The sequence below is a fragment of the Neopsephotus bourkii genome, unplaced genomic scaffold (genome assembly GCF_033783945.1).
Source record: "Neopsephotus bourkii isolate Nb327-2 ecotype Australia unplaced genomic scaffold, CSIRO-AGI_Nbou_v1 NB_463, whole genome shotgun sequence".
NCBI classification, from domain to species: domain Eukaryota; kingdom Metazoa; phylum Chordata; class Aves; order Psittaciformes; family Psittacidae; genus Neopsephotus; species Neopsephotus bourkii.
In genome coordinates this window covers 370,469-397,637 of record NW_026900965.1, presented here as the reverse complement: position 1 = coordinate 397,637, position 27,169 = coordinate 370,469, and the positions used below count along the sequence as shown (strand labels likewise).

The 27,169-nt window shown below is 49.6% G+C and overlaps 1 protein-coding gene across 4 annotated transcripts; it reads right to left on the bottom strand.

The window, feature by feature from the left end:
- Nucleotides 1–399: 399 nt before the first annotated feature.
- On the bottom strand, nt 400–27,075 carry LOC133210465 (mucosa-associated lymphoid tissue lymphoma translocation protein 1-like). Of its 4 annotated transcripts, none has more exons than XM_061349855.1 (14): nt 26,998–27,075; nt 26,589–26,707; nt 25,183–25,336; nt 24,321–24,541; nt 22,682–22,778; nt 20,639–20,665; nt 19,633–19,836; nt 13,876–14,053; nt 10,355–10,429; nt 9,638–9,765; nt 9,277–9,408; nt 8,986–9,137; nt 2,336–2,461; nt 400–879 (listed from the first exon to the last, which is right to left on the bottom strand). In XM_061349855.1, exons 1-14 carry the CDS (start codon nt 27,005–27,007, stop codon nt 517–519), a joined length of 1,986 nt encoding a protein of 661 aa, XP_061205839.1. In that variant the 5' UTR covers nt 27,008–27,075; the 3' UTR covers nt 400–516. The 4 variants fall into 4 exon arrangements, with proteins under 4 accessions (XP_061205839.1, XP_061205840.1, XP_061205842.1 ...); XM_061349856.1 differs by having other exon boundaries at nt 24,363–24,541; XM_061349858.1 differs by lacking the exon at nt 2,336–2,461.
- Between the last annotated feature and the right edge of the window lie 94 nt (nt 27,076–27,169).

Genomic DNA, 27,169 nt, shown 5'->3' with positions numbered 1-27,169 from the left:
AGCCTTGTGACCCCTGCATGAATGCAATGAGAACCAGCAGCTGTAGTTGGGTTTTGAGGCTGCATCACTACTCTCCACAGGTTTGTAGTGTTTATGGGTTCCTCATAATGTTTAAAGTTGTCACATTGGCTTTCAGGCAATGCCCAATTCACAGAACGCATCAGGCGGTGCCCTTTAAGCTACATGTTGTTCCTGGCAGTGGTGGGGTGGCCCTGTCCTCCACTAAACGTGATAACAACTCCTTGCTGATTGCTACCTCTCCCACGGGATGAAGTTATTTCCAGTGGGTTCCAGGGCCCACATGCCACAGTGTGCAGATGAGAGAACCTTTTCCAAGAAAGCAGCCTTTGGACATGGCAGTTGCCAAGACTGGAATTTGGACAGGGCAGTTGCCATTTGGACAGGGCAGTTGCCAAGACTGGAATTCTCCCTCTGATTGATTCATTATTTAGCACTCAAATAACTGTTATCTCTATTAAAAATAGCTCCTAAGGTTGGGCATGTCAGCCCATGGGGTCAGGGGCAGCCCTGCCTTGGGCCAGCCCGCAGCAATGCTGAGCAGAGGTCGTTCAGGTCACTCTCATCATTCTCCTCTGGCTCACTGCTGGAGTTGGAGGGGTTGCTGCTGGGCAAGCTGTGGCCAAAGCCTGTCCTCACTGATGCTTGTCCCTTCAGATCCATGCTCAGCGCCACTGCGTCCCGGAGGCACACACCACCTGCACAGGCAGGAGGTCTCCAGTAGTTTGGCTGTGAGTAATTCATGTGGCTGAAAAACTGCCCTAGCAGAGATTTCTGGAGGGTTGTCTGCAGGCTTTCACAAATCCTCTGCTTTGTGCTCAGCTGGGTGTAATGCAAATCCAACTGCAGGACCACATCTGTCTGGAAGGTGAGAGCAAATGTTGCAGTGTGAATTGGAGACTAAGACTTGAAGCAAAGGTTTTTTGCTTTTGCTACTGTCAACAGAAATGCCAGACTTGGCTGGCTGGTCTGCAGGCTCACAGCCCCATGCTGTGGCATGATGGAGCAATGCTACTGCCAGAGAAAACAAGCTGTCGCATTTGGACACGGTTCCTTGATTTCAGAACTTCTCCTGAAATCAAACCACCTCACTTGGACATCTCATCACCCCCATCAGGGCACTGTCACTGAGAGCATCACCTCTGAGACACTGGCACAGGAAGCAGGATTAGAGGGGGACTGCACCCATGCAAAGAATGGCACAACATCTGTCCTGACCATGGCAAAGGACTACTGCACATGCAAGAGGAAAGCATGCAAGGGAAGGGACAGAACACACATTGCACAGTAAAAGCCAACGGTTTTAAACAGCAGCACCCTGCAGGGATCTGTTTGCAGCCTAGGACTATTTTAGACTTTTATAAAGATGACAAAATCAGAAAATAACCATATCCATAGCAGACAAACCCCTGGCCATGAACCCGAGCATGGGCCGTACCTCAGATGCCTGGCTGTATAAAGCAGGGAGATGTATAATAGAGCAAGAAGATTTTAGCAGGCAATGCATGGTCCAGGTCTCCCATCTGCACTTAGAAGCAATGCTGAATGCTTGGGAAGGTTCAGAAAAAGAGCTCCAGGAACAATCAAGGACTGTAAGAGCTGCCATATACCAAGGCACATCACGCACTCAGCAAATGGAGCTCATTGTAGGCAGATCCAGGCAGCAGCTCAAAAGCAATGTTTGGTGGGAGTCTGCATGGAGCAGAGCAGATGAGCAGCTGGCAAGATCCACTGCCTGGGTGCTAGAGCGAAAAAGAAATCAGATGAGAAACTAGGTGCTCACTGCTATTTGGGGAGAGAGAATCTGCTGGAAGAGACAAGCCAGGGGTCTAGCAATTCCGCCTCTCTCATGGGCTTTAAATAGTTTGAGGAACTTCTGAAGTGTGCCAAACAGGCATAGCTTGGGTCATGCTTGGTATTGTCACCCTGATAGCAGGGGATAATCCCTCCCGCTGCTTGAGATCCTGGCCAGTCTGTGAGCAAGCACACAGCCTAGTGAGACATCCTTCATCCAGAAGATTTGGGCTAGTCTTATCTCCCCACGGTTGATACCGGTAAGAACAGACTCCATGGCTGGGCAGCACAGAAAAACAGAGCAAACCAAGGGAAAGAAGATGGGGTTTGTACCTTGGAAGATGAACAAGCCCCTGTAACATCGATCTGGATGTTGCACTAACAGAAGCATGCCAGGCATTGTCCACGCAGACTCACAAGACACACGGAGGGGCACATCCAGCTTGAGTTAGTGGGGATGGGGAGTACAAGTTATGTGAGGGTGCAGGAGAACCACAGATATTTGCACCTGGCAGCTCTCTACCTGAATTTTCTGTAGTCCACAGAGCTGGAAGACACAGTCCAGCTCCTCCTGCTTGTACACAGAGGAGAGCAGAGACTTGACTTGGTCCCAGTGGCTCTCTTTCTGGATGGCCACACTGTCCATCTCCTGTGTCAGGAAAACAAGAAGAAACATAAGGAAGTTTCAGCATCAGCCTGGGCATGGAAGCGCAACTGCCCATCAAACATGCTGCTTCTCGGCACAAAGCAGTGCCAGGGTTGGCCTGTGCCCTTGGCACTTTGGCTGGTGGAAATGTTGTACACGCTGGTGGAAGTACGACAGAGTGCAAGAAACAGAAATGCAGAGCTTTTACACACTCACCTTGTGTTTATCAGTGGGAAGACCTAGCTAAATGTCCCATGAGTCATTTACTGGGAAATCTATGGTAATAATAGGGTTTCCAGCAGAACAGAAAGCAGCAACATCCACTATCATAATTGGAAGAGGAAGAAAGTATTCCAAAGACATAGCTGGAGAAGGGGAGTTGCAGTGGGTGCTGAGTTAGCCCCCTACCAGCTGCAGAACTGTCAATTCTTGGGGAATTACTCAAAATCATTCAAAACAGCCTCATCTCTATCGGATACTCTTCAGTAATGATCATATATTAGAGCTGCTAATAGCACAAGAAGGGACAAGGGAATCAGGGCCTTATGAAATAGCATCTTGCTTTGGATTTGAGCACTCCAGGATGGGTGACAGCCCACAGTCCACCAGTCCTTTCCATAAGACGGCACTTACCTCTGCCAGCTGGCTCTGGCAACTAACACGGTGTGATCCTGCTGCCCTGACTCGGCCAGCACTAGGATGTCCTGGCATGGCTCTGGGTGTGGGAGTGGAGCAGCCCGGTAAGGCTCCCTGCAGCCACAGACAACGCCAGTGGTGCGCGAGGAGGGTTTGACCCTTGCAAAATATTCTTGCTATTGTCAGAAGCTGCACTGGGCACGCTGATGAAGGAGGCTGTCAGAACACTGCAGGGGCAGGGGTCAGAGAAGCCTTTACAGACCCTCCCAGAACTGCTGCCTTTGGCTAAGATAATATTGAGGGTAGAAAGTAAAACGTTGGATCCCAAATGCTGGCTGGGATCTGCAGCATCAGGGTCCTTCCCTGCTTGAAAGGCTGGCTGAACAGGAGTAAACACCATTGCTGATCGAAATTGCACTGGAGGCAGGCTGAAGAAATACCATTTATCTCTGTACAAAGCAAAGCCAAATCCCATCTCCGCACTTGGCAACTCATTAATGGAAATATAAACTGGAGGGAGCTTAGGGAAGATCAGGGCACTGAATGGAGCTGGCAGAAAGGGAGACAGGTATGCCAGTGAGAGGAGAACACAGCTCACATGGGGATGGAGCAGCTCTCCTTGCCAGGAAGCCTCATTGTTCCCTCCAACAGCCTGAACTGTGCCTGAAACAGGAGCATCGCAACTTCTGCAAGTGACCACTGCCCTCTCCTTCCCTGTCTTGTTGCATCAGGCACCTGGCTCCCAGCTACCTTGATGCCATCACCACTATGCTGAGCCCAACAGCCAGGTTAAACTAAACCTGGAGAGCAGAGAGAGGCATAAACCAGAACTGCCTGGATGCCACTACTGCAGGGCTTTGGCAGGAAGACTGCAAAAACGAGTAGAGTGGCCCTGCTGCATCCAGCTAGATCCATTCTCCAGCACATGCTTCAGGAGAGATGGGATGTGCATGCTGCCAGCCTTGCCCACGTGAACCTACCATGCCAGCCTCCTGCCATGGAAAAATCAGTGACTTTCTGAGCCAAAGGTGGAGTCTATGTTTTCAATAGCTTTCACGGACTCCTATGAAGGTGACAAAGTTATTTTTGAACCCTGCTAGACTTGTAATACCCATGACAACCTAATTACTAGAAAGAGAATCATTCATGGCCAGAAGCCCTCCTCATAGTCACCCCACTATTATTCCCCTTTCATCCCCATCTATGATGATGCTGTAAGCACCCTCCCCCAGCCTTCTCTGTAGTTGCCTCACTGCTGTTTCCCATGTGTCTGTTGATTTCTGCAGTCCTGACTTCCCCTGGGGCATCCTCATTCCTGTGACCTCTCCAAGAGTGGCTCCTCCAGGGATCCATCAGCCTGTCAGAGCCACATTCCCTTTGTCTCCTTGCAGGCACAGATGCTAAGTGCCTGCTTTTGCAATTGTGTTAGCAGCCTTTGCAGACACTGAATCTTCAGTGATTAACATTGCAGTTGGATTTCAACTAGCAGGACAGGAGTGCTCAGATCTGTGCTAATGCACTGGACTTTTCTAGACATCTGCTTATTGCTCTGCAATTTTGAGCCCCTTGAGGTTGGACCACCCTTTTTTTCAGCTTAAGAACTGCCTGGTGTACTACAGACATGACTAGCATAGATAGAACAATATCCCAACCCAAGTTAAACCAGGAAAAGCCAAGTAGCATCAGGAAGTTTAGATGCTCTGAACCACAAAGCCTCCCTGAGTGGGATGAATCTAGTCCCATGCACTGAACATCCAAAATACCCTGACCTGTTTAGCAGTGGGGCCATACTTTCTTTTGCTTTCCCTTTGCTGCTGATGTACTTGTAGAAGCCGTTCTTGTTGCCACCAGATTCAGCTCCAGATGGGCTTTGGCTTCCCTAACCCAACGCCTATGTGCTGGGCCACGTCTCTATAGTCCTCCTCCACCACTTGCCCTTGCTTCTATCCCTTGTACACCTCCTTTTCATGTGTGAGCTCAGTTAGAGCCCCCTGCAAGGCCACACAGGCCTCCTGCCACCTTTGGCTGACTTCTTGCTCCTCAGGTGGACCTTTAATGTTCACCAGCTCTGCTTGACCTCCTGCCTCTAGAGGGCCATGTCACACAGAAACACCTTTAAGACATTCACCTGGGCAAGGAGCAACCTAATCTTGAGGGGTCAATTAAAGCCCTGACATATGAGGTTCAAAGTAGGTGCCAGTAACTCATTATCCACAAGTATCTTCCCCTCTACTATATTCCCAGCCTCAGTAGCCTCCTGTGCTTTCAGAATCTAATTGCATGCAGGTAGGTCTTCTCTTCCATTAGTCTCCTTTATCATTTCTGGCTGTGTAGGATTTAGGAAATGGAGAAAAAGATTTTTTAAATTAATTATTTAGCCAATTCATAATTATTTATAAAAATTTCCCCCCAGGTGGAATGTGTCCTTTAATGAAGAGAATTCCCAGGAAGTGACAAGGCCAGAGTTCTGGCTGGCCCAGAGTTTCACGTATTCTAAATGGGAAAGCATAACTGGAGAGGCCATTAGGCCAAACAGCTCCAGATCAAGTGACTTAAAAATGAGCAGATCCAACATAAAAGTTTTAAAAATAAGCATTTAAACAGTACAGAGCAAAGAAATGGGAACATCTTGGCTCAGCATTATTCCTTTGTATGTATGTCCTAGAGCAGCCTCTCTCCCTGAAGACAGTGCTTGTCAAGTAAAAATGCAAGCCAGGCAAGACACGGGATGGGATAGAACACTGCCATTGGGCAGCTAAAGAAAATGGATCAATTCTATAAGCTCTCATCATCATTATCTCTGACAAGCCCTACAGCAAGCCCAGGCTCTCTGCTTAACTCACTTTGATAAGCAGAATGTGGCAAATGCTGGGAAAACTACCATTTCCCGAAACAAACAGCACCCTCAGTTCACTGCCAGGGATTACAGCCTATACCTCAGATCTAGCCGTGTTTTGTTTGCCTTCAGCCTCAGCTCCTGCATCTCAGCCTTGCACGTGTGGCACAGACAGCCCCCCAGCTCCCCTTAGCATCTAATAGGAGGCTGGCACAGTGAGGATGCAGACAGCTTGCCCAGATCCTGACAGGAGCCAGGTGCCCTCCTGCAGATGCCCGTGCATCTCCCTGTGGCCCCACAGGGCAGTGGGTGTCCTTGCTGTGGATGTCTAACGTGAGGCAGTTGAATTGCGATTCACTGCAATGGGAGGATGTGCTGCCACGTCAACAGACACCACTGGAGGTCAGTGTGAGCCAGCACCGCTGCGGAGGAATGGGGATCTGTGAGGGACTGAACTGAAATCAGACTCCACTGTCCACTGTCTCTAAGGTCGGTATGAGAAGGTGACATGAGATTCCATCGACCATTGTCTCAGAGCTGGGTGGGAAGAGTTGACCCCAATGTCCATTATCTGAGAGATGAGTGGGAGGAGCTGAGGTAAGATTCTTCTGTTCATTATCTTGAGGACTGGTGTGAGGAATTGCTGCCCATTATCCCAAGAAACGCTGCAGACACTTAAGAGCTGGCTGCAAGGCCAGGGAAACTGGTCCACCAGGAATGGTGACATTAAGAACAGACGTACTACCCCCAACTCAAAATAAAAGGAGGAAAAGGTAATCACCAGGAAAGACACCACCATGAGGACATCCTCCACTGCGACATCCTCCATGAGGGCACTCTCCATGAGGACAACTCCACAAGGACACCTCCACGAGGACACCTTCATGAGGACATCCACCTCTGATGACTACTATGGATTCTTGGGGACACTGCTCTGATACTGACTACAGATGATGGAGGACTCCTACCACTTCTGATACCAACTATGGACCCCCGCTGGACCCACAGTGGAGACTCTCTTTTTGCACCCTGAATTCTTGCTTCATTTCTATCTTTTTTCCTATCTGTCCCATCACTATCTCCTTTTTTTGACAGTAATTTCCTTTTTTATAATAATTGTCTTTTTGTAATAAACCAACTGATCAATTGTGGTACTTGACCTTGTTTGCGTCTTAATTTCATTCTTAGGATCACAAACGAAACAGGTCCAACACTGGGGTTTTCTCCAGTCAGACCCTGACAGGATGCTACTGCCATGGCTATATCGAGGTCCCTTTTTGGTCTCGCCAATCCCTCTTACAATCACAGAATCAACAAGGTTGGAAAAGACCTTTAAGATCATCAAGTCCAACTGTTCCCCAGCACTGTCAAGGCCACCACTAAACTACGTCATTAAGGACCTTGTCTCCACGCTGTGTGAACACTTGCAGGGACGGTGACTGCAGCCCAGCCCTGGGCAGCCTGTTCCAATGCCTGAGCACCTCTAGGGCAGGAATTGTTCCTAGTCTTCTGTCTAAACCTCCCCTGATGCAGCTTGAGGCTGTTTCCTCTGGTCCTATTACTCATTACTTGGGAGAAGAGACTAACCCTACCTCACTAAAACCTCCTTTCAGGCGGTTTTAGAGAGCGATAAGGTCTCCCTTGAGCCTTCTCTTCTCCAGACTGAACCCCCCAGGTCCCTCAGCTGTTCCCCATCACACTTGTGCTTCAGGTCCTGCTCCCCCAGCACTTCAATGTCTCTCTTATAGCAAGGGGCCCAGAACTGAACACAGGATTCGAGGTGTGGCCTCACCAGTGCTCAGTGCAGGGGGACAAGCACTGCCCTGGCCCTGCTGCCACACTGGTGCTGATACAAGCCAGGATGCTTGTGGCTTCTTGGCTGCCTGGGCACAAGCTGCTCATGTTCAGCTCTGTCAGTCATCACCTCCAGCTCATTTTTCACTAAGCATCTTCCCAGCCACTCTTCCCCAGGCCTGGACCATGTCTTGAGACAGCTCTGAACGCAGGAGCAAGCAGCTGGGTGTCCCTTTCCCAGCTATTGCTGATGTGGTGTGGATGCACACAAACACATGCAGACACAAGTGCGCGCGCACACACAGGGTTTTCATGCATGGTTAAGGAGCTCACAGCAGGAAACGATGCTCTGGCTCCTTAATGGGCAGGCTCAGGCTCCAAACCTCCTGGACGCACTGCGCTGAATCAGTGACCACAAAGTACTGAGGGGCAATGCCCCTCCATGAGAAACAAGGTCCAAAAAATCCACCACAGTCACACTATGCTTCAGCAAAAGGACTACAGAAAAGGAGAAAGATGGTTAGCAAAAAGGAGCTACAAATTAAATCCTTAGAGGTGACATGGGTATCACCAGAAAAGCCACACTGGTTACTTGGTCTGTTAGGAAAGGTGTGAGAAGGGGTGCAAGGAAGCTGGTAAACCTCAAGAGGGAAGAAATATATTGTTGCATTAAGATGTATTAGCACAGTGGGCTAAGAAGGCATGATCCAGAAGAAGTGAAGCTGTGGCTGCCTCATCCCTGGCAGTGTTCAAGGCCAGGCTGAACGGGGCTTAGAGCAAGCTGCTCTAGTGGAAGGTGTCCCTGCCTGTGGCAGGGGGTTGGAACTGGAGGAGCTTTAAGGTCTCTTCCAACCCAAACGACTCTGTGGTGCTATGATACAAAAAGCCAGATCTGCTTCCAAACACAGAAAACAGAAAGGCTCTTCACCTCAATCAGATTAAATGCAGTAATTTAATTGGGCAGATCAGAAACCAGTCCAAGGGTAACTGGTTAAAGGCATCAAAACTGCCACAAAATCCTTTTGGTGATGCATTAAGAGCAAGGCAGACAGTCTGCAGGGTACTGATGCATGGAAGGAGCACTCAAAAAGGTGTTTGCAGTTTGGATTATTTGCATCAGAGGTAGCAGAGGAGGGGATTTGTTTCCAAGGGGGTTCAGCCTTTCTCAGCCCTCAGGACCCCTTGGGCTCACCCTTGCCACCCTCCCAACTCCACTCTGAGGAAAGGAGCCCATAGGGAATCCAGGGAAGGGAGGACTCACGGTGGGCCGGCAGAGCAGGAGGCGGGTATCGGCGATGTGGGCTGGGGAGTGCTGCAGCTTGGCGCACACACAGATTAGGTTGGAGAAGAGTCGGTGGAAGCGCAGCTCCACCCGTGCCCCGCAGGGGAAGGTCACCCGCTTGCTCAGCAGTTCTGGAAGGGAAAGACAAGAGGGGTCTTGGAGCATCCTGCCAACAACTCCATGAACATCAGTGTCCCTGAGGGGCACAGAGACCCCCAACCCTCTCCTCACCCCCACCTGGTAGCCCTCCCTGCATCGTGCATGGCTCACCATGGCTGTGCCCCCAGCGCTCGGCCCGGGCTCCCAAGGGACAGATCGGATCCGTCAGGGACCGGGCTTCCTTCAGAGTATGCTTGATCTCCATCACCTGCTTCCCAGTAACCAAAGGATCCTGGCCAATGTCTGGGGGACAGAGTTTGAAGGTGCAAAGGTCACTCCAGGTTCCTTATTTATCTCATTAGCTTTCATACCTTACGTTAACATCTTTGTACTGCTGCCAGTTTACTAAAAGCTCACATGGGACATGGCCTGCAGTTTGGTTTTTAGGGAGGGATGACTGGCTGGGATGGGGGGGCTGCTATCAATTCTCACCCCTGCTAATGAAGCAAGTGGTTTCTAGCTCATCCCTTACCTTCTAGCACATCCTCCAGCATGTGTGTAACCTTCTTCTCTTGCAGAATGTGTTTCTTCAGGTATTTCATGAAGATCCCAGAGCTGAACTCCCCATCCTGCAACTCATAGGCTTCTGCATCTTCACACCTGGAAGAGTAAGGAATTGTCTTCACATTTCTGCAAGGGGCATGAAGCCCTGGCCTGAGGCAGGGCTTGCTGACTCTATCCAGACTCTGTCAGCTGAGTCCAGCTTGGCTTCCCAAACAATGACACAAAGTGCTTGGTTTTGGCCCAGGAGAGGGTGGGAAGTACACAGAGGACAGTAAAGCTTCTTTTGCCAACCTAGGGGAGTGTCAGTAGTTGAAAAGCCAGCAGAATTGGCACTAGAGCAGTAAGCAACACTGATCATCTCAGAAGGCTTCAGGTGATCTCAGAGCACATGTGCCTTGGGCATCAGGCTCAGGCTTGGAAGGACAGACGACAGGAGCTGATGCCATCTTCATGCATAACCTGTAACTGATGCACAGGCTGCCACTAATGATGACAGGAAGAAGGATAGAATTGCCTGAACAGCAAATGCTAGAGGTGGAGGGTGAGAGCCAGAGGAAACATCAGAAAAGCCCTCTCAAGTCTTCAAAGCCACCATGCACAAAAGGATGCCAGAAGATATGGCTGTGCCAGCACTTGGTTCTATGTTGTGGCATGGGCTTGCCAAACCACATTTGCCAATACTTACGTGGCATATCCATAAATAGTATTGCCCCAGGGTTCTAGTGGCTGTACCTGTGAAAGGGCACACTCAGAGTTGTACCTGAAAGAGCAGACAAAGGCACTAGTCAGTGTCAAGGACGGCCATCAGCATGTGCCTGGAGGGGACAAAACCCCTAAGCTCCACCAAGTCCATCTCCTACAGATGGCAGTAAGATCAACCCACAGAGAACACAACCATGGGGAAGTGAGTAGATAGGGCTAGCTTTGATCTGTCTGCACTGGTGAACTGCTCCCTGCCTGGCAAGTGAGCCTGGGCTGTGGATACAATCATGCCTCCTCCTTCCTGAGGCTGGTTTGTAACAAGCCCAGGCAGCACAACAGTGCAGAGAACACACGGGTTCCCTGTTGCCCAAGGGACGACTGTCCATAAAGAAGTCAGAGGTGTGCACATTGCATGGCTACAGCTCAACCACCTGTCCCGGGGATCTGGGGTGTCCCACAGTTCCCTTCCAGACCACGCACACACCTGCCCCAGCTACAGCTGATGCACCTCTAGATCTCACTGAGAGATGGGATCAGGATACACACCCAGGTCTCAGAACCCAAACCTGGTTCCAGAACCCTTGTCTAGATGCAGCTCAATGAGCTCAGAACCTGTTATTTCCAAAATGAGGTATATCTCTAAGGTGGTTCTGGTTTCCACCAAGAAAGATATTATGGTTGCACATAATGGACATGCCTTGCCCATCTGACTGCAGCCAAACTGAACAGAATAGGGACTGGCTGCCTCCAGTTTACACCAGTGACTTGGAACTGTTCTCAGTCACACAGGAATAAGAGCCAGGCACAGAGGTGGCATTATTCTCTGTTATTCAATTCCAGCACAGTTTCTCAGGGGTGAAGCTGGCATGCTAAGGAGAGCAGAAGGGATGGTTGTGTTGCCAGCAGCCAGCACATTACCAGTTCTGGTGGTGCAGTCTGGTGATGTTTAATAGCAACATTCATCTGGCTTGTGTAAGTTCTTTAAAGACGATCAGAAGAGAAAATGTGGGAAAGAAGATATGCTTCTAAATATGAACACTGAGCAGAGAGATTTGTCTGCTCCTAAATGAATGCAGAAATCCGGGATTCCAGGTCCAAGGAGAAATATGACATGGGATCCCAAAATAAGCCAAGCACCCGTTGTCCCCATGCTGGGGACATCTACCCAAAGCTGCAGACAAGAGCTGAGGCAAACCTGCACCAGCAGGCATCCACGGCTTCAGCGAGGCCAGCTAGTGCCTGCAGCAGAAATGCTGGCTGTGATCCTGCCCAGCAGAAAGCGAGCTTCAGCAGTGCCATTTCCAGACTGCGACCTGACACTGGAGAAGGCGGCAGCATCCCTCCTGCTCCAGACCCAAAACCAGTCTAAGTTACACCGTGCATCTGATGCAATCTGTTTCTTATCTGCATCCCAGTTAGGAGATTGTGTCCTCCTTCTGTCCCAAGTGGCATATGCTAGAAACCCTCATAAGTTGGGGAATTCCTGGAAGAGGCAATCGCATTCACCCAGAATCAGCATATAACTGTATAAGGCTACACACAGGCTCAGTGTTCCTAGCTCCTTCTCTGCTGAAGCTGACCATCTGCTACAACTTGGCAAAGAGGGTTGTGTTTCTCATGGCCTTGGCATTTCTGATGCCAACATATGGGATGAAGAGATATTCCGGGTGAGATCCTCTTAGCACAGACACAGCTCCTCCCAGTTCATGCATAGCTGACTGGACTGTCAACAGATTTGCAGTACCAGTCCAACCAAAAGGGCATTGGGAAAGAAGGCCCCAGGAGCCTTGTTTTACAGAGCAGTGTAAACACATGCAGCTCTGAAATCCAAATGCTTTGTTGAGCTGGAACAGCAACTTCCCAAGAAAAATGAGCTCAGGAGAGAGCTTCTACAGCAATCCCCACAAGCCCGGTGATAACGCCTACTGCACTGTGTGCTGCGCTTGCTGTGGGGAAGGGGAGGAAAGAAGTATGAAGCTTAGGTGAGGAAAAACAGCCTCACAACAATGCCTAATATCACAGTGGTTCTCATGCTGCATCCTTTTCCCAACACGTCATTAGGGCTCCACTGAGCACAGAAACCACTAGCAATGCCAAGAAAAGCGACATCAGCTCAAAAGCTATTTTATAGATGGTCACTGTGTTAGCAAGCCCTGTGCAGACTCCATTGTCACCACACTATCTCTCCATCACACACTGCACTCACATGAGCTACAAGAGGCATACTAGCCAAGTTCCACCAGTGCATCCATGAAAGCCAAGTGCTCCTACTTGGCTGCAAGACATCCCCTGCCTGGTGTCATGCTGGGGAGAGCAGCAAGTTGCTGCCACATGTGCCACAGAGGCACTTGATAGTGCAGGGAAGCAACATGTCAGCAGCAGTGGTGAGCAAGAAGGAAGAAAGGGGATGCTTCACTGTGGGGCATTCAGGGGCAGGTATCAGAGAACATCAAGCTCCAGTGACACTAGCAACTCAGCGCTGTGGCAGCCAGTGTATAAGCTATTTAAAGTGAGCATTCCCACCTCTCCAGCTAAAAGGCATCTAAGATTTAGCAACTTTCCAGGGGCTGGGAGCTCTTTCAGGGCAACGGTATCAAAATCCCTGTCATCCTTACGGTTCTTAGTACAGGAACCACAGAAGGAAGAGGGAAATTTCTACATTTGATCTCCAGGTCTTTTCTGACTTGTAAATCTGCCTCAGGAGATTGAAATAAATGGACTAATAACAGCTTCTACTGGAATAGTCCACCTACCTCTGCTGAAAACGGACAAGTAGTAATTTCCTGCAGCCCAGAAGCTGCAGGCAAAGGGAGAATGATGAGCTTTCCACAGACAGAGGAAAAATGATGATCTGAGAGGAAAAATGCAGCAGCCTGGGTCCCACATTACAACATGAGCACTTCAGAAGCATCTAAGGCCAGTAAAAACCAAGTACCACAACTTAAAATATTTTCCCCATCATGCTGCACTCTTTTCACTGAGATGTTAACTGAAACGGAGCCAGGAGAAGAGAGCCTGAGCATGTGGGCAACATGCAACATGAAAGTATGAGGTCAGCAAGATGCTGGTACAAGCCTGCTGGGTCGGGTGGTTCAGTGCAGGGGGTTGAAGCACAAAAGGACAAACCCTATGCCAACAATCTGTGTAAGGGGAGACCCATCCCTCCACAGGCTTTAGACAACTTGTCTGGTTTTGATAGGCTTTTTCACCCCAAAAAATCATAAGAGTGTCTCCACCCCCTTCTCTCAGGCAGCATCTGATGATTTCAGCATCTGGGAAGACTGGTCTTCCCAGGACATCCTGCAAGAACTGACAGTCTTGCTGATTTTACAACCTGACAAACTGGGCTCAGCAGCACAACAGAGGACGCAGTCCCAGCAATCCAAGGGACCACCCCACATAGTTGTGTAGAAGCCCACTGCTGAAGTGGGGGCTGTCTCCCCTGACTCCTCACAATGCCATGCTCTGCTCATTGCAGGTGAGGAAGGGGGAAAAGCAACCTACCATTTCCTGCAGGTGTCCAGCAGGATGAGGTTCAGGGCCGTCTGCTGCTGCTGCATCCTCTGGAGGATCCTCTGCACGCTGATGCAGTTCTCAGGGGCATAGGGCTGTGGAGCATCAACTGGGACCATGTAGTTCCTCCCCAAATGTTCATACCCATGCCCAGCATAGTAGAATATAGCTGGTAACAGGGAGAGAGGAGGATGAGTCATGGTGTGAACCTCCAGGTCTGTAACTAGCTCTGCACAGCCATGTCCCACCTCCTGTCCTGAAGGGATACTGCTGCAGGGGGCACCTCTGAAACCGACCTCACAAATTTGGCTTTTTCTAGTCTGTTCCCTTCAGCAGAGATAAAAGCAGCTCTGAGGGGCTCTCCTGCACTTGTGGTCTTCAGCACCAAAGTCACTGGGTTTACCCATTTCCATAACCATTTGTGCTACAACACCCAAACTCAGCATCTAGGTAGCACTGAGGGGAAAACCAAGGAGAGAATGCAAACAGGAGGAGAAATGCAGTAAATGGGGAAGGATAATAGTAAGTTCCAGGGTGGTAGGATGCTTTTCCTTCAAAAGGTGAACTTTAATTGGTATTCCTCCACTGATAATCATTAGAAAGGTGGACTAAAGAGAACTCCATGTTCTCAGGAATGCCAGGGTGAAGGCCACCTTTGGACAAAGTCTTGGTTAATCATCATCTCTTGGCAAGAATCATAGAATAGTTACAACAAAGTATTTTATCAATATGAAATATACCTTAACAGGCTTTTAAATAAGACGTTTGTCAGCTTACTAGTTTTGGAAAAGAGACTAGCAGTGGATTAGGTGATGGGAAACACTCTCCAGATTTAAAATGTCTGCCTGTATTTACACACCTAGAAGCTCGTGAAAAATTAGACAGACTTGATCTCCAGATGACCGGAACTCATGGACCACATGCTTCAAGAACTTCAGACCAGACACCAGCCCTGTAAGGCTGATGAGGAGTCAGGCTTATCCAAATATTGGTGGAAAGACCAATACCCAACAAGAATTTTGGTTTTGAGTTTTACTCTTAAGCACAACTCTTCAAAAAGGTTTCTGCCTTCACAAGAGATGGCAACACAGGGACATCCAGCTTGGAAAGCCAGCGCTAAGGAGCCTGGCACAGCCCAAGCTAGTGCTTCTGTCCAACCCATGTGTTTGTCGAAGGGCATTCCTGCTGCATAGGGATTCCTACACGGGCTGCAGGTTCTTGAATGAAAGCTGTCTAGTGGCCAACTACCCCTTCCCAGCACTGATGCCACTGCTTGGGAGTAAGGGTGAAAGCCAACTTGGGGAACTGGAACAGGTTAAAAATAGCTCTGCAAAGAGATGCAAACTACCACAACTGAGGGACAGTAAAAAATGAGAGGTCATAAATGGGAACAAGTGGCTAAGGGGCAAGCTTCTCAGGAGAAATTCCTTAGTCAAATTTGCTGCCAAAGCCCAAACTTCAGAGTAACCTCTCCTCTCTTTTCCCTCCAAGGTTCCTGCCTTAGTAGTTTACAAGGCACTCACTCTGATCTCTGATCCTGCAAGGTATGCATTGAATGGGGTAGGAGCTGAATGACTGAAAGCATGATGTCATTGTATGGAGGATGGAAAGCATGATATTACACCAAAAAAGGCTTCAAGTCATCTTTGGTTTCTGTTCTCAGGGGATGATGGAAAGTTACTCAAATGCTGTCTTCACAGCTGCCCACAGGGTTTGGGTTCCTCTTCTTGTGGATCATCAGCCAGAGGAAGGGAGGGCTCTGATTTGCAGAAGTTTTATATTTTTAGAGCTTTCAGATCAAAACCTCTGCTGAGACTATAAAAGTATAAAACAGGGGCCCTTCTGCAAAAATCAGATGCAGGCAGTTCAGGTTTGGCCCCTCAAGTTATCAAGCACTGCTGTATGTGCAAGGAAGGTGATGACATCCCTTACCAGGCAGCATCACTGATACTTGGTAGAAAATGAAATATTATGGAAAAAAACACAAAGAATGATCAATCATTAAATCTTGTAACTTGTGAAGCCTTGTTGTGTACCCTGAATGTACCGCCAAGTGCTCCCCACACTACATAAACCACAAAGATTTGTGTTCAAATCAAAATGACACAAGTTTCACATCAGCTGAGCAGCTTTGCAAATCTCTCCTGGACCTCGTCTCTCCTCCTGAACAGGAAAGTCAATGACTGGACTAGAGAAGGAAAAGTGTATTTTATTCCAAGCTAATATTTCAGTGTTCTTCCCACATCTCGTGGGTCAAAACTGCTGATCAGGGACAAGCTTCCAAGTACCAAGTTTAAAAACGGAAGCTCCAGGCACTGCTTATAAAACAGGAAGCTTCAGCATGCAGCTTAATTAAGGCATGACAGCATATAGTATCATATCCTAGTATTTCACTCACAGCTTTCTGTTCTCATTGCACTTTTTTGATTCCGGACTTTTTAAGACTTCCAAATAAATTCCAGGGAGATTTCATGTTTGCCTGAAGGCTGCATGATGAGACCACTCGGGGAATGTTTGCAGCCTTCAAAAATCCTCTGCAGCTCTTCTGAGAGGAGATCTGGAGGAAAACCAGTCAGATGAGCCACTCCGTCCATACGGTGAATTAGAGCAGCCTTTGGATCACCTTAAATACACAGCTAAACAATATTCCTGTGCCTGAAAATGAAACCAGCTTTTGCCCTGGGGTTGAGAAATTTAAGAACAAATTCGGTAACAGTGGCAAAATCCTGCACTGAGGCAGATAAACCCAGGTAGCATTTTGGCTGGGGCTGAGTAATGCTTGAGCAGCAAGCCTAGAGATAAGGGCTTGGGAGTCACAGTGGAAACCATGCTGAAGATGAGCCAGTATTCACTGGGCACAGGGCTATGCTAGCAGACACAGGATCTCCAGAGAAGCTGTCACCACTCTCCTTGGCCCCAGGAGATGCTGCTTAGATCCAGTGCCCAGTTTTAGGGACTTCAGTTCAAGAGAAGGGTGGAGAAGCTGGAAAAAGGCCATCAGAGGCTACAAAGATGTTGGCTTCTTGTAGAGAAGAGGCTACAAGATATCCAGGGCCTGTGAGGAGAGAGTGAAGGAACTGAGCTGGGCTGGAGACATGGAGGCAGAGGAAGGTCTAACAGCTCCTGGAGGAGCAGTTAAGCCCAACTCTTGTGTCAGAGTTGACCAAACAACATGGGGCAATGAACACCAACCCTTGGAGGGTCATGTCTGACAGAAGGAAAGACCTCCCTGGAGAGTGGTGCAGCCTGGGACAGGCAGGCAGATAAATGGAGGGCTCCATGCCTGGAAGTCTTGACCTGATAAGGAGAGCTACAACCAACCCTAACCTTGCGGTGATAACTCCAAAGTCCCTTCTTACCAATCGCTGTACAAGTGCAAATCACAGACAGGTCAGTAAGGACATGCAAGGGAGGGCAGCCACCCAAAGGGCCCTAGGGAGGACAGACACATCTTCAGCTCTTACCAGCATCCTGAAGCTAAACAAATAGCTAGAAGCAACAATATGCACCATGCTCAAACACTAATCATGTAGCTAGTTCTGATCTGCTTCAGCAAAAAGATGTATGAATGCCCCAGCTGGAGTTAAACCTCAGAAGCCAGCCAGCCTCACTCCTTGGGCATGCTGAGAGGTGTCTGTGTGAGACATGTGAGACCAGAGCCTCTCACTTCAGCACAGTGACAGTCTTTCACTAGTCAGCCCTCTCCTCCCAATTCCCTGTTTCACTTGAATGTCTAAACAAAGCTCTCCTGACTTCAGCCTTGGTGATGGCTACACAGGAGATGGCACCTCCAAGGTCCTTGAACTGGAAAAAAAAGGCAGAAGCACTGGAATGCCTCTCTGCAGGTGCTTGTCTGACATACATACATGGACCTTCAAGACTGGCTATCACACATGCCCCTGGGGGGCTTTTTAGTTTTAACAGGCTGCTTAGGTTGTTTCTGAAGCTGCTCTCTCACCACTATCTGCCCTGTGTACGAGTTACATGAATCCTAAACCTCTCAGTCAGATCTTGATGTTTATCCTGGAGTTAGTGCCTTGAAAAATACACAGTTTAGAAGTTGTTAGCTTTTTCCTAATGTGTGTTTTTATTACTAAGACAAGTTAATTTAAGTGATTTGTGCTTCACCTGGTTCTTTATATTTTATGTAAGGAAAACAGCTGGAGAAATGTTGGAAGAAGCATCACGGTGAGAGGCATCGCACTTCAGATGCTGAAACCCAGGGGCAGTCAGCAGGCAGACTGACCCTATGCCTCACCATTAAGTCTGGATGCCACCAATTACAGCAGGAGTCCTCAATTGGAACTTGATGGTCTTAAGGTCCTTTCCAACCCTAACTATTCTATGATCCTATGATTCTATGCTGCTGGGATCAGCCTGTGCGGGGGTTCACTGCCTCCAAATAATAGTAGACCACTCAGCTTAGAAAGCTGTAAAGAAAACCACCATCCAAAGAAAAGCACTTGCAGGCTATGCCTAGCAAACACCTGAGGCTTCAAGGTTCACTAACCCAGCTGTTAGTGTTTTTCCTACAGCGCACAAAGTCAGTTTTCCAGGAAGGATCAGTGGCCACAAATGCAGAAAAGCACTAGAAGTTTAAATAAGGCACGACAGCATGAAAGGTTTGCCATTTCCAAATAGTTTTTCTGTCAAATGCTTATGAAAACAAGGGAAGTGCCATGGATAAAATGCTATTCAGTCTTCACACAACATGAGTAGAGACTGGGAATGGCAGTGCCATGGGACAAGCAGAGAAGCCCACCAGAGATGTCTCTGGCCTGGGAGAGGAGGTAAAGCCCAAGATACAGATGGATTTTAGAGAGCAACCGCAAGAGGAAGCTGCAAGTGAAGTCACAGAAATATGCTGCCATCAGGTGATGTGCTCGGCTGGAGTGGTGACAACCATGTTCTGCCCTTCCCCGCCAGCTCAGCCTCCTGGGCTGAGTCAGTGCTTCCAGGAACAAGGTGGCTTTGCAGCATTTCACTCAGGGCTTTGTCCTTGTCCACTGCAAAACCTCCAAACTTCCTGCTGAGCGCAGGGTTGGACCTGGACACTGACCTTCACCGAGTGCCCTGCTATGCCATGCAACTGGGAGGGCAGTAAAGATATACCTTGCATGTTGGTTTGGAATTTAAAAAAAACCCTACACCTGCAAGGTGTTTTCAGGGTATCTGTCAGGTTGAGAGAACTTCAGAAACCCCAAAGAAACTACTTTCACCACCACATCTGAACATCTGCTTTAAGACCCAGAAGATCTGCTAGTTGGTTTTGTGTTTGAGGAATGCTTCTCTCTGAGAACAGCATGCAATAAGTTCAAAGCCAGCTGCAGCTGGGAATGCTCTTCTGCAAAAAAAGCAAAGTCCCAAATGAGACCATCAGGAAAGAGAAACAGGGAAATCATTGTCAGCTGTAGCAGTCACCACTAAAAAGGAGCTCCCACTCTCACAAAGGAGAGTGGTGGGGGCAGTTGATAGTCAACCTCAATTTTGTCATCAAAATCAAAACACTTTCTCCCATTCATCATCAGAAGTTCTGGATCCCTAAAAGCCTGGCATCACTGCAGGCTATGCTGCAGGTATCCCTTGCCCCCATATCCCCCAAAGGAAAGTTCAATTTCCTCTTTTTTAATTCAACAGCTGTTCACAAAATTGCCAAATCCCTCCTCCCCCCTGTCCTCTACCCCTACTAACTGCACATCAGCTGCTGCCTGCTCAGCACTGGCAGGTACTGGGCTGGCTTTGCCTTACCATAGACTCCTTTTCCCAGGAGCTCCAGGAACCGACTGACTGCTGCCTCCATCTCAGTCTTGTTCAGATCCAGAAGGGAGACAACCTGGAAGCCCAGCTGCTCCAGAAGGAGACTCAGCTCAAACACATCCATGACGGGAGCCATGAGGTTGGGATGATGCTGGTAGTGGTTGTTGCCCACTAAAAGTGCTATCTTGCCTGTAGCTAAAAGAAACACCAAGTGACAAAGCTGTAAATGCTCAGCAGGAGACAAGGTCTCACCTCCTCCTGTTGGAGTCAGAACACAGGAAATCTTTTCTTACATGTAGGCAGGAAGGACAGCCCCTATGTTGCTATAAGCCTGAAGCACCATGCAGAAAGCCTTTGGCTCTCTGAACACTCACAAAATACACAAATCATCAGTTTGCAAGAGACTTGGAAAGTTTTCACTTAACAACCAAAATCCCAGGAGCGCAGGAGGATTCACACTACTGAGGCTATTCAGCAGCTACCCTACCATAACCAGAGGTCTTGCATGCCAGCAGTGCACAGATGCACTGAGCCAGGGTAGAAGGTCCTTTCCCCAAGAGGCTGAAAGAGAGAAACCCCAAGATCCTTGCTTTCATTTTATCCCCACCTTCCACTGTAGGAAAAAAACAAATTTATGGTACTCAGCAGTGGTGGGAGCAAGGAGTTTTTCCCTGCTCCAAGGAGGTATTGCAAGGAAGAGAAAAGGTGTCATGTGAACAATACTTTTAAACTCGCTTTGGTAGGCACAGATGTGAAGATTGGGTTACTCATTAGGAATAATCTTACTCCACTTGTGGAAACTGATCAGGACTTGGGATGTGACTCATTCTGTGCCTTGCAGTTCTGATCCCAGAAGCATAGAGCCCATGACAAGGTGGGCATAGAGGCTTGAAGTGATATCTGCAGGAAAAACATTCCTATGCCTTGTCCTCCCTTCTACCCTGAAGCCTGACTTCTAATTAGGGGAAGAATTGCTCAGGAAGATGACAGGACTCACCAAAAAACTTTTCAGAGTGACATGTACCTGGAAAAGACAGAAGAAATGATAAGCCTGTACCCAGTACCCCAGTGCCAACTCCCACAAGTCTGAAACCTGTTCCAACATCCCCCAGCAATGCAAAGCTGGATCATATAGCATGAAGCATCCACACAAGCAACACTCCTCGCGCCCGATTGCTAACCTTAAAAACATGGGTCTGGTGATTTTAGAAGGATGTATGGAATCCTGCCCGATGTATGAAATCTTGAGCAGCTGGGAAGCAAAGCTTGGAGAAGAGGCAGGCCAGGGGAAAGAGAGCAGCACGGAGAAGCTTGAACCCATCAGCAGGTCTGTGCTACTTGCACCAGCCCTGCTGGGGCTGCCGCGCTTCCCCGGATGAGTTGCCCACCCGCTCACTGCAGGGAAAGCAAAGGCAACACAGTAACTAAGGCTCAGCATAAGCTGGGAAACAGAGAGTTCTCCCCACAAGCAGCCGGTGCAGGGGAAGCCACCTGTTTGCTTTTGATCAAGACAAAATTTTAGCAGTTCCAGTTTAGAAAAGCCACCCTAAATGCGACTCACTTTCATGACCTCCACAAGTTCCCTTGCCCAGTTTCTTAAAATCATCATTACCCAACAGCTCCAGCTTTTCCCATTTAAATTTCAAAATATAATCCAGCCCACGAGAAAACCCTAAAGCCCTACTGCTCAAAAAGAAGAAATCAAGGGCATATTTTTAACTGCCTAAAACTCAGGTCTGGAAGAGTTTAGTACCCAAACCAGTGTTGCTAAATGCACCAGGGTTGCCTGGAAAGACATTCATCCTTTCCTGCCTCCAACAGAGCTGACTGTCACATGGTAAAGCTACGCAGCTGTAGCATCTTGAACCCATCCCAGTCCAGTGCACCCTTCTCACTGCCTGTCCTCCCTCGATGCTGTTTTGCCATCTGTGAGGAGGCAAGGAGAGTACTCTCTAGCTATACAGGGCCAGTTTACACTCTGGAGCAATTTTAAAGCCAGCCTAAAAGGTGACATGAGAAGCTTATGGCATAGAATCTCTAGATGGAGTAAGGAGCCACTAAAGTTAGCCCATATTATTCCTGTCCCACAGCAGGGCAGAGGGCCAAAGCAGGCTTCACACACCGAAGGTGGAGCATGCTGAAGGCTCTGGGGACCCATCTTCTCCCTCTTAGCTCATGCAGCATCAAGCCTGGGCTGTGAGCCCAAAGGAGCTGAACCTTACTAAAATAACAACATCCTCTCCATCTCTGTGTGTCTGAGTGCATTGCTTCATCTCAGCAAGGCTGTAAATGAGTTTTAGCATAGGAGCCTGCTGCAATTTGGCCGAGGAGCCATTAAATCAACACCTTGGCAAGGCAAGAAAACTACATGAGAATCCGAGAGTGCTCAACCTACCCTCAGATGTCAGGTCTGTGACACACTGCAGGACCCAGGAGCATCCTACACCACAGGAGAGTGGACCACTGGCTTTTGGCTTTTTTCTGTTACAGACGCCGCTTCCCTTACTGCCTCTGAACTCTGTTATCAAAGAATTCTATTTATCACAGTGTGACAGATGCCTGTGCTTGCTGCTCAGCAGGGCTTGCACAGCTCTGCTGAGATCATTTTATCCAGTATATCCAGGGTGTGAAACTGTACTCTGCAGGCTCTTTCCTTGACAGCTGCCACAGCACTGCCAGGACACTCCAGTTCTCTTGCAGAGCTCCCTGTTGCATCCCTACTCTGAAGTGCCACACCTTTGTCTCCCTGCAGAAGTGCTATTTTAAACTTGTTAGTGTTAATAAAAGCGTGCAAGATCCATCCACGCCAGGGGAAGATGCAAGTAACAAAGCCATGCATCCTACTTCCCCTAATCCCATCCCCTGGAGCCCAGCTTCCCCCTGCACTGATTGAGCCACAGGGTAACACACCAGCACTGGGCTCCCTGTTCATCAGTTCAGCGCTTCCAGACAAGACCACTAATCTCCCTTCTGCCCTCCAATTACTTTTTATGCTAGAAGGTGATTTGCAGCAAAGCAGACGTGGGTTGGCTCTGCTCACCTACGTGAATATCCACTGCATTGGTCCAGTGCTCGCCGTGGCTATTGGAGGCACAGCAGAGGTATGTGCCAGAGTCACTGACCTTTGCATGGGAGATCTAGACAGATCAAAAGTTAAATTACATTATTTATGGTGAAAGTTTACAGCCCCCTGACGGTATCTGCCAAAGGCACCTGTGTTCCTGGAATGAAAAGTCTTTATTCTTCATTCCTTGCCTCACAAAGCTAAGGTTTCCCATGACTTCTTTTCTAGGAAGTTCAGTGGCCCCAGAGGTATTCAAGGCCAGGCTGGACAGCGCCTTGAGCACACTGGTCTAGGCGAAGGTGTCCCTGCCCATTGCAGGGGTGTTGGAACTAGATGATCTTAAGGTCCTTTCCAACACAAAGCATTATGGTTCTACGTTTCTATGCTAAGGTCGGCTGCTGACCCCAGCTTGTAGAGCGCAAGAATCCCCTGTCCAATTGATTTCCCTTCTTTATTCAGCAGCCTCAAAACTCTGTGTCATAGCCATATTCTGCCTCAGGAGCCACACTAGGAGGATAGTGTGTGGCCAAAATCAGAAGGTTGCCTGGTTTTCCTTTTGGGTAACATTTTCTAGGTTTCTGATCATAGCTCTCTTCTGGCAAGTTTTCAACAATTATGCATCTCTCTTGACGTTGACAATAATCACAGCAGTACCAGCTGGTGAGGACCTATGTGGTTCTCCAGCCCAGGTTCCTACTCAGAAAGCCACCACCGAGTCAGGTTGGCCATGATTTTGTCTAGTTAAATACTGAAAACCCCCAAGGATGGACATCTTTTTGCCTTTCTGACTCAAGCAGCACCACCCACCTCCAAATGAAGAACCCCTTTCTAATCCCCAGCCTGAACTTGCCTGGGAAAAGCGCAATCTGAGACCACTGTCCCCTAATATCATCTATTATGCCTGAGAAGAGATTGGATCTCTTGTCTTCATTATCCTTCACGTGATGCCCCACAAGGAAATCTGCCTTTCTTGCTTCAAGAAGACAGCATTGTTGCATTCAGCCAGTAACCCAAAATAAAGCCACAATTTTTGCTGTGTTCCTGACTCTTTTCTGCGACGACTAGCCACTTTTCCTTCTAGTTCTCCTGCAGGCAGGCAGTACGCCTGCAGCTGCATCAGTCCACAGTCCCTGAGCTAACATGCAACAGCTGTTCACGTGCCACTGCTGCAAAAAGTAATGAGAAACCTGCCAAGAGCCCGTGACACATCTATGAATGGGTTACGTCTTGGAGAAACATCTGCAGCTTTGAAAGAAGCCCATAAAACATATTCCCTCTTCACCTGGAGGCCTTCAGTCAGCTACCAAAGCAACTGGGGTGATACATGGAGTGCTCTCCCACAACCCTGCAAGGCAGCAGGGAAAAACTGCTGAGCATGAGGCTGGAGAGGGCTGGAGGGACTGGAAAGACAGGCAACGAGACACTGTTTTCTGCTGGCATCCACATATCACACAGATCAAAACATGCCCGAGATTGCCAGGGAGATGCAAGCCAGGCTTAAGGACTGACACTGTCATGTCCAGGATGACAATGACACAATTTTCAACAGCCTCTCCAAGGTTTCTAAGGCTCTCCCATGCCCACCACCCAGCAACGAGTTTCTCCTATCACCCACCTCAGCAGCCCAAGTGTCTGAACTACCCCAAGACAACATTACCCAGAGTTTTTTTTTCTTCTGGTTTTCTAGAAGGTTTCCATTCTGGTACCACTGGTAGCTGGGGGCTGGGACCCCCATGGCAGCACACTGCAGCTGTAGCGGCTTACCCACATCCACCCTCTGCTCAGTGGGGTTGAGGACAATGACTGGTTCTCCTTGCCAGAGCCAAGGGGGCAGTCCTGTGAAGCAGCGACACAGAATTGGTCCTCCCTCCGCAAAGACAGGAAACAGGGGTCATTTTTTCTCTCTGTACAAGAACCTGTGCACACTGCCGGAAAAAGCAAGCTTTTCCACCCACTCCAAGAGGAACCACAGGATGGCTGTGACTGCAGCATCACCACTGCACCCTTCTGCTTTGGGAGCAGGGAATCCTGGAGAGTGACACCCATAATAGTAAATGACACACCAAAACCCTGCCTCTGGCTTCCCAAACTTGATGCTTGCCCTTCCCTGCCAATGGCACAAAGTCAACATGCTGACATCAACCACACCTGGAGTTATTTTTGCTCAGCTCTGAAATAGCCATATTGCCTTGTCCAGTACCACTGTCAAGAGCAAACAGGCGAACACCCAGTATAACTCTAGGAAAGAGGAGCAGGTACCTACAGCTGAGGTTATGCAGACCATGACAGGGACCTGAATCACCCAGAGAATGGGCACAGAGGTCCGGGTTAGGCCTGCAGGCTCATGTTCCTGAATTAACGCTTCTGTATTGGGATTTTTGAGCTGGGAGGACATGCTGCCCTGGGAACTGCACACGATCACTCTCCAAGGGTGGGCAAAGCATAAAATGTGGGAAAGCTACAAGACATGCTCATACCTCTGGCAACACAGTGATGGACCTCCACCTTCACCCAATCAGAGAAGACGGCATTTTTGTAGAGGTCGTTGACTCTGCAGGTGTAGAGTTGGGTCTGTTGTGCAGTGATGGGCAAGTCTTGCTTGGTAGCACCAGGAATTTGGTTGCAGACAGACTAAAGGGAAAACACAGGTGGTAGGCAGCAAGTCTCCTTCATTGCTGGTAGCAGAAGACACCAGCAGGCACCTTGTAAGACCAGGGAAAGTGGAAATCCTCCCCTCCTCCAGCTGCAGGGATGTGACAGAAGGAGCTTTTTCAATGCACATCCCACCCAGCACTGTTTAACTTCTTTGTCAGCAACATGGACAGTGGGACTGAGTGCATGCTCAGCAAGTTTGCTGACAACACCAAGCTGTTGACACACTGGAGTGAAGGGATGTGATGCAGAGGGACCTGAACAGGCTTGAAAGATGCGCTCATGGGAACCTCATGAAGTTAAATAAGGCTAACTGAAGGGTCCTGACTCTGGATCAGGCAAGCCCCAGCACAGACACAGGCCGGAGAAGACAGGACTGACAGCAGCCCTGAGGAGAACTTGAAGGTTTTAGGTGAGGAGAAGCTCCCCATAACCTGTCTGTGAGTGCACACATGAGTCCAGAACCCTCCCGTGTGCTGGGCTGCACCCCCAGAGCATGAGCACTAGTTCAGGGAAGGGATCCTGCCCCTCTGCTGGGCTCTGGGGAGGCCCCCCCTGCAGCCCTGATCCAGCTCTGGGGCAGCAGCACAAGAGGGACCTGGAGCTGTTGGAGCGAGGCCAGAGGAGGCCATGGAGCTGCTGCGAGGGCTGGAGCAGCTCTGCTCTGGAGCCAGGCTGAGAGAGCTGGGCTGGGGCAGCCTGGAGAAGAGAAGGCTCCTGAAGGGGAGACCTTAGAGCAGCTCCAGTGCCTAAAGGGGCTGCAGGAAACCTGGAGAGGGGCTTGGGACAAGGGCCTGTGGGGACAGGCCAAGGGGAATGGCTTGAACCTGCCCGAGGGGAGACTGAGCTGAGCTCTTAGGCAGAAGCTCTTCCCTGTGAGGGTGCTGAGGCGCTGGCACAGGGTGCCCAGAGAAGCTGTGGCTGCCCCATCCCTGGCAGTGTTCAAGGCCAGGTTGGACACAAGGGTCCGGAGCAAGCTGCTCCAGTGGAAGGGGTCCCTGCCTGTGGCAGGGGTTTGGAACTGGAGGAGCTTTAAGGTCCCTTCAAGCCAAAGCATTTGGTGATTCTATGATATTATGAGGGGCAGAGGCCCTTGTCATGCACATGTATCCTTTCCCCCCTCTCCTAGCTTCCCTGTTCGCACCAGGTCTCCCCACAGAGGGCCAGTTCCATCAGTGGGCAGGGACCCAGCCTGATGCCACACCAGGGCTACCTCTGTTCCCACCATTACCTGGTACTGACAAAACCATTGGTATTGCAGCAATGTCTGTCCCTCGGCTCTGCACCGCAGGGTGAAGGAGTATCCCAAGGGGACGGAGACGGATACTGGCTGCTCGGTGATCACAATGGCTGTGGAGAAACAGTGTGCAGGGGTGGAAACAACCCAGCATTCATCAGGGCCTTCCTCCCACCACTGGCCAGGCTCTATGGGCTGCAAGAGGGGTCCCAGCAACCACCCCAGGACGACAGGGCATTTGGAAAACAAGGGATGCGCGGCCTTCCGTGCCCTGGGGCTGCCACGGGACTCTTGGGTCATCTCCCAAGCCCAAGCGCAAGGGGGGAAGCACTTTCCGCGCTGCAGGGCCAACGGAGTCAGTGCTCAGGCCGCGCTGCCTGCTGGCTCCCAGGCTGCCGCTCACCTTCCTGCATCGCTTCGCCGGCGGCTCCTCAGCGACTCCTCTCCAGGGGAAGCGGCAGCGGCGGCCGGGACGGCAGCGCCCGGAGCTCGGGGGCCGGTTCGGGCCCGGCGGCAGGGTCGCTCACCCGGCGCGGCAGCGGCCGGGCACGGTGGCCTCCGTGCGGGCCAGGCTG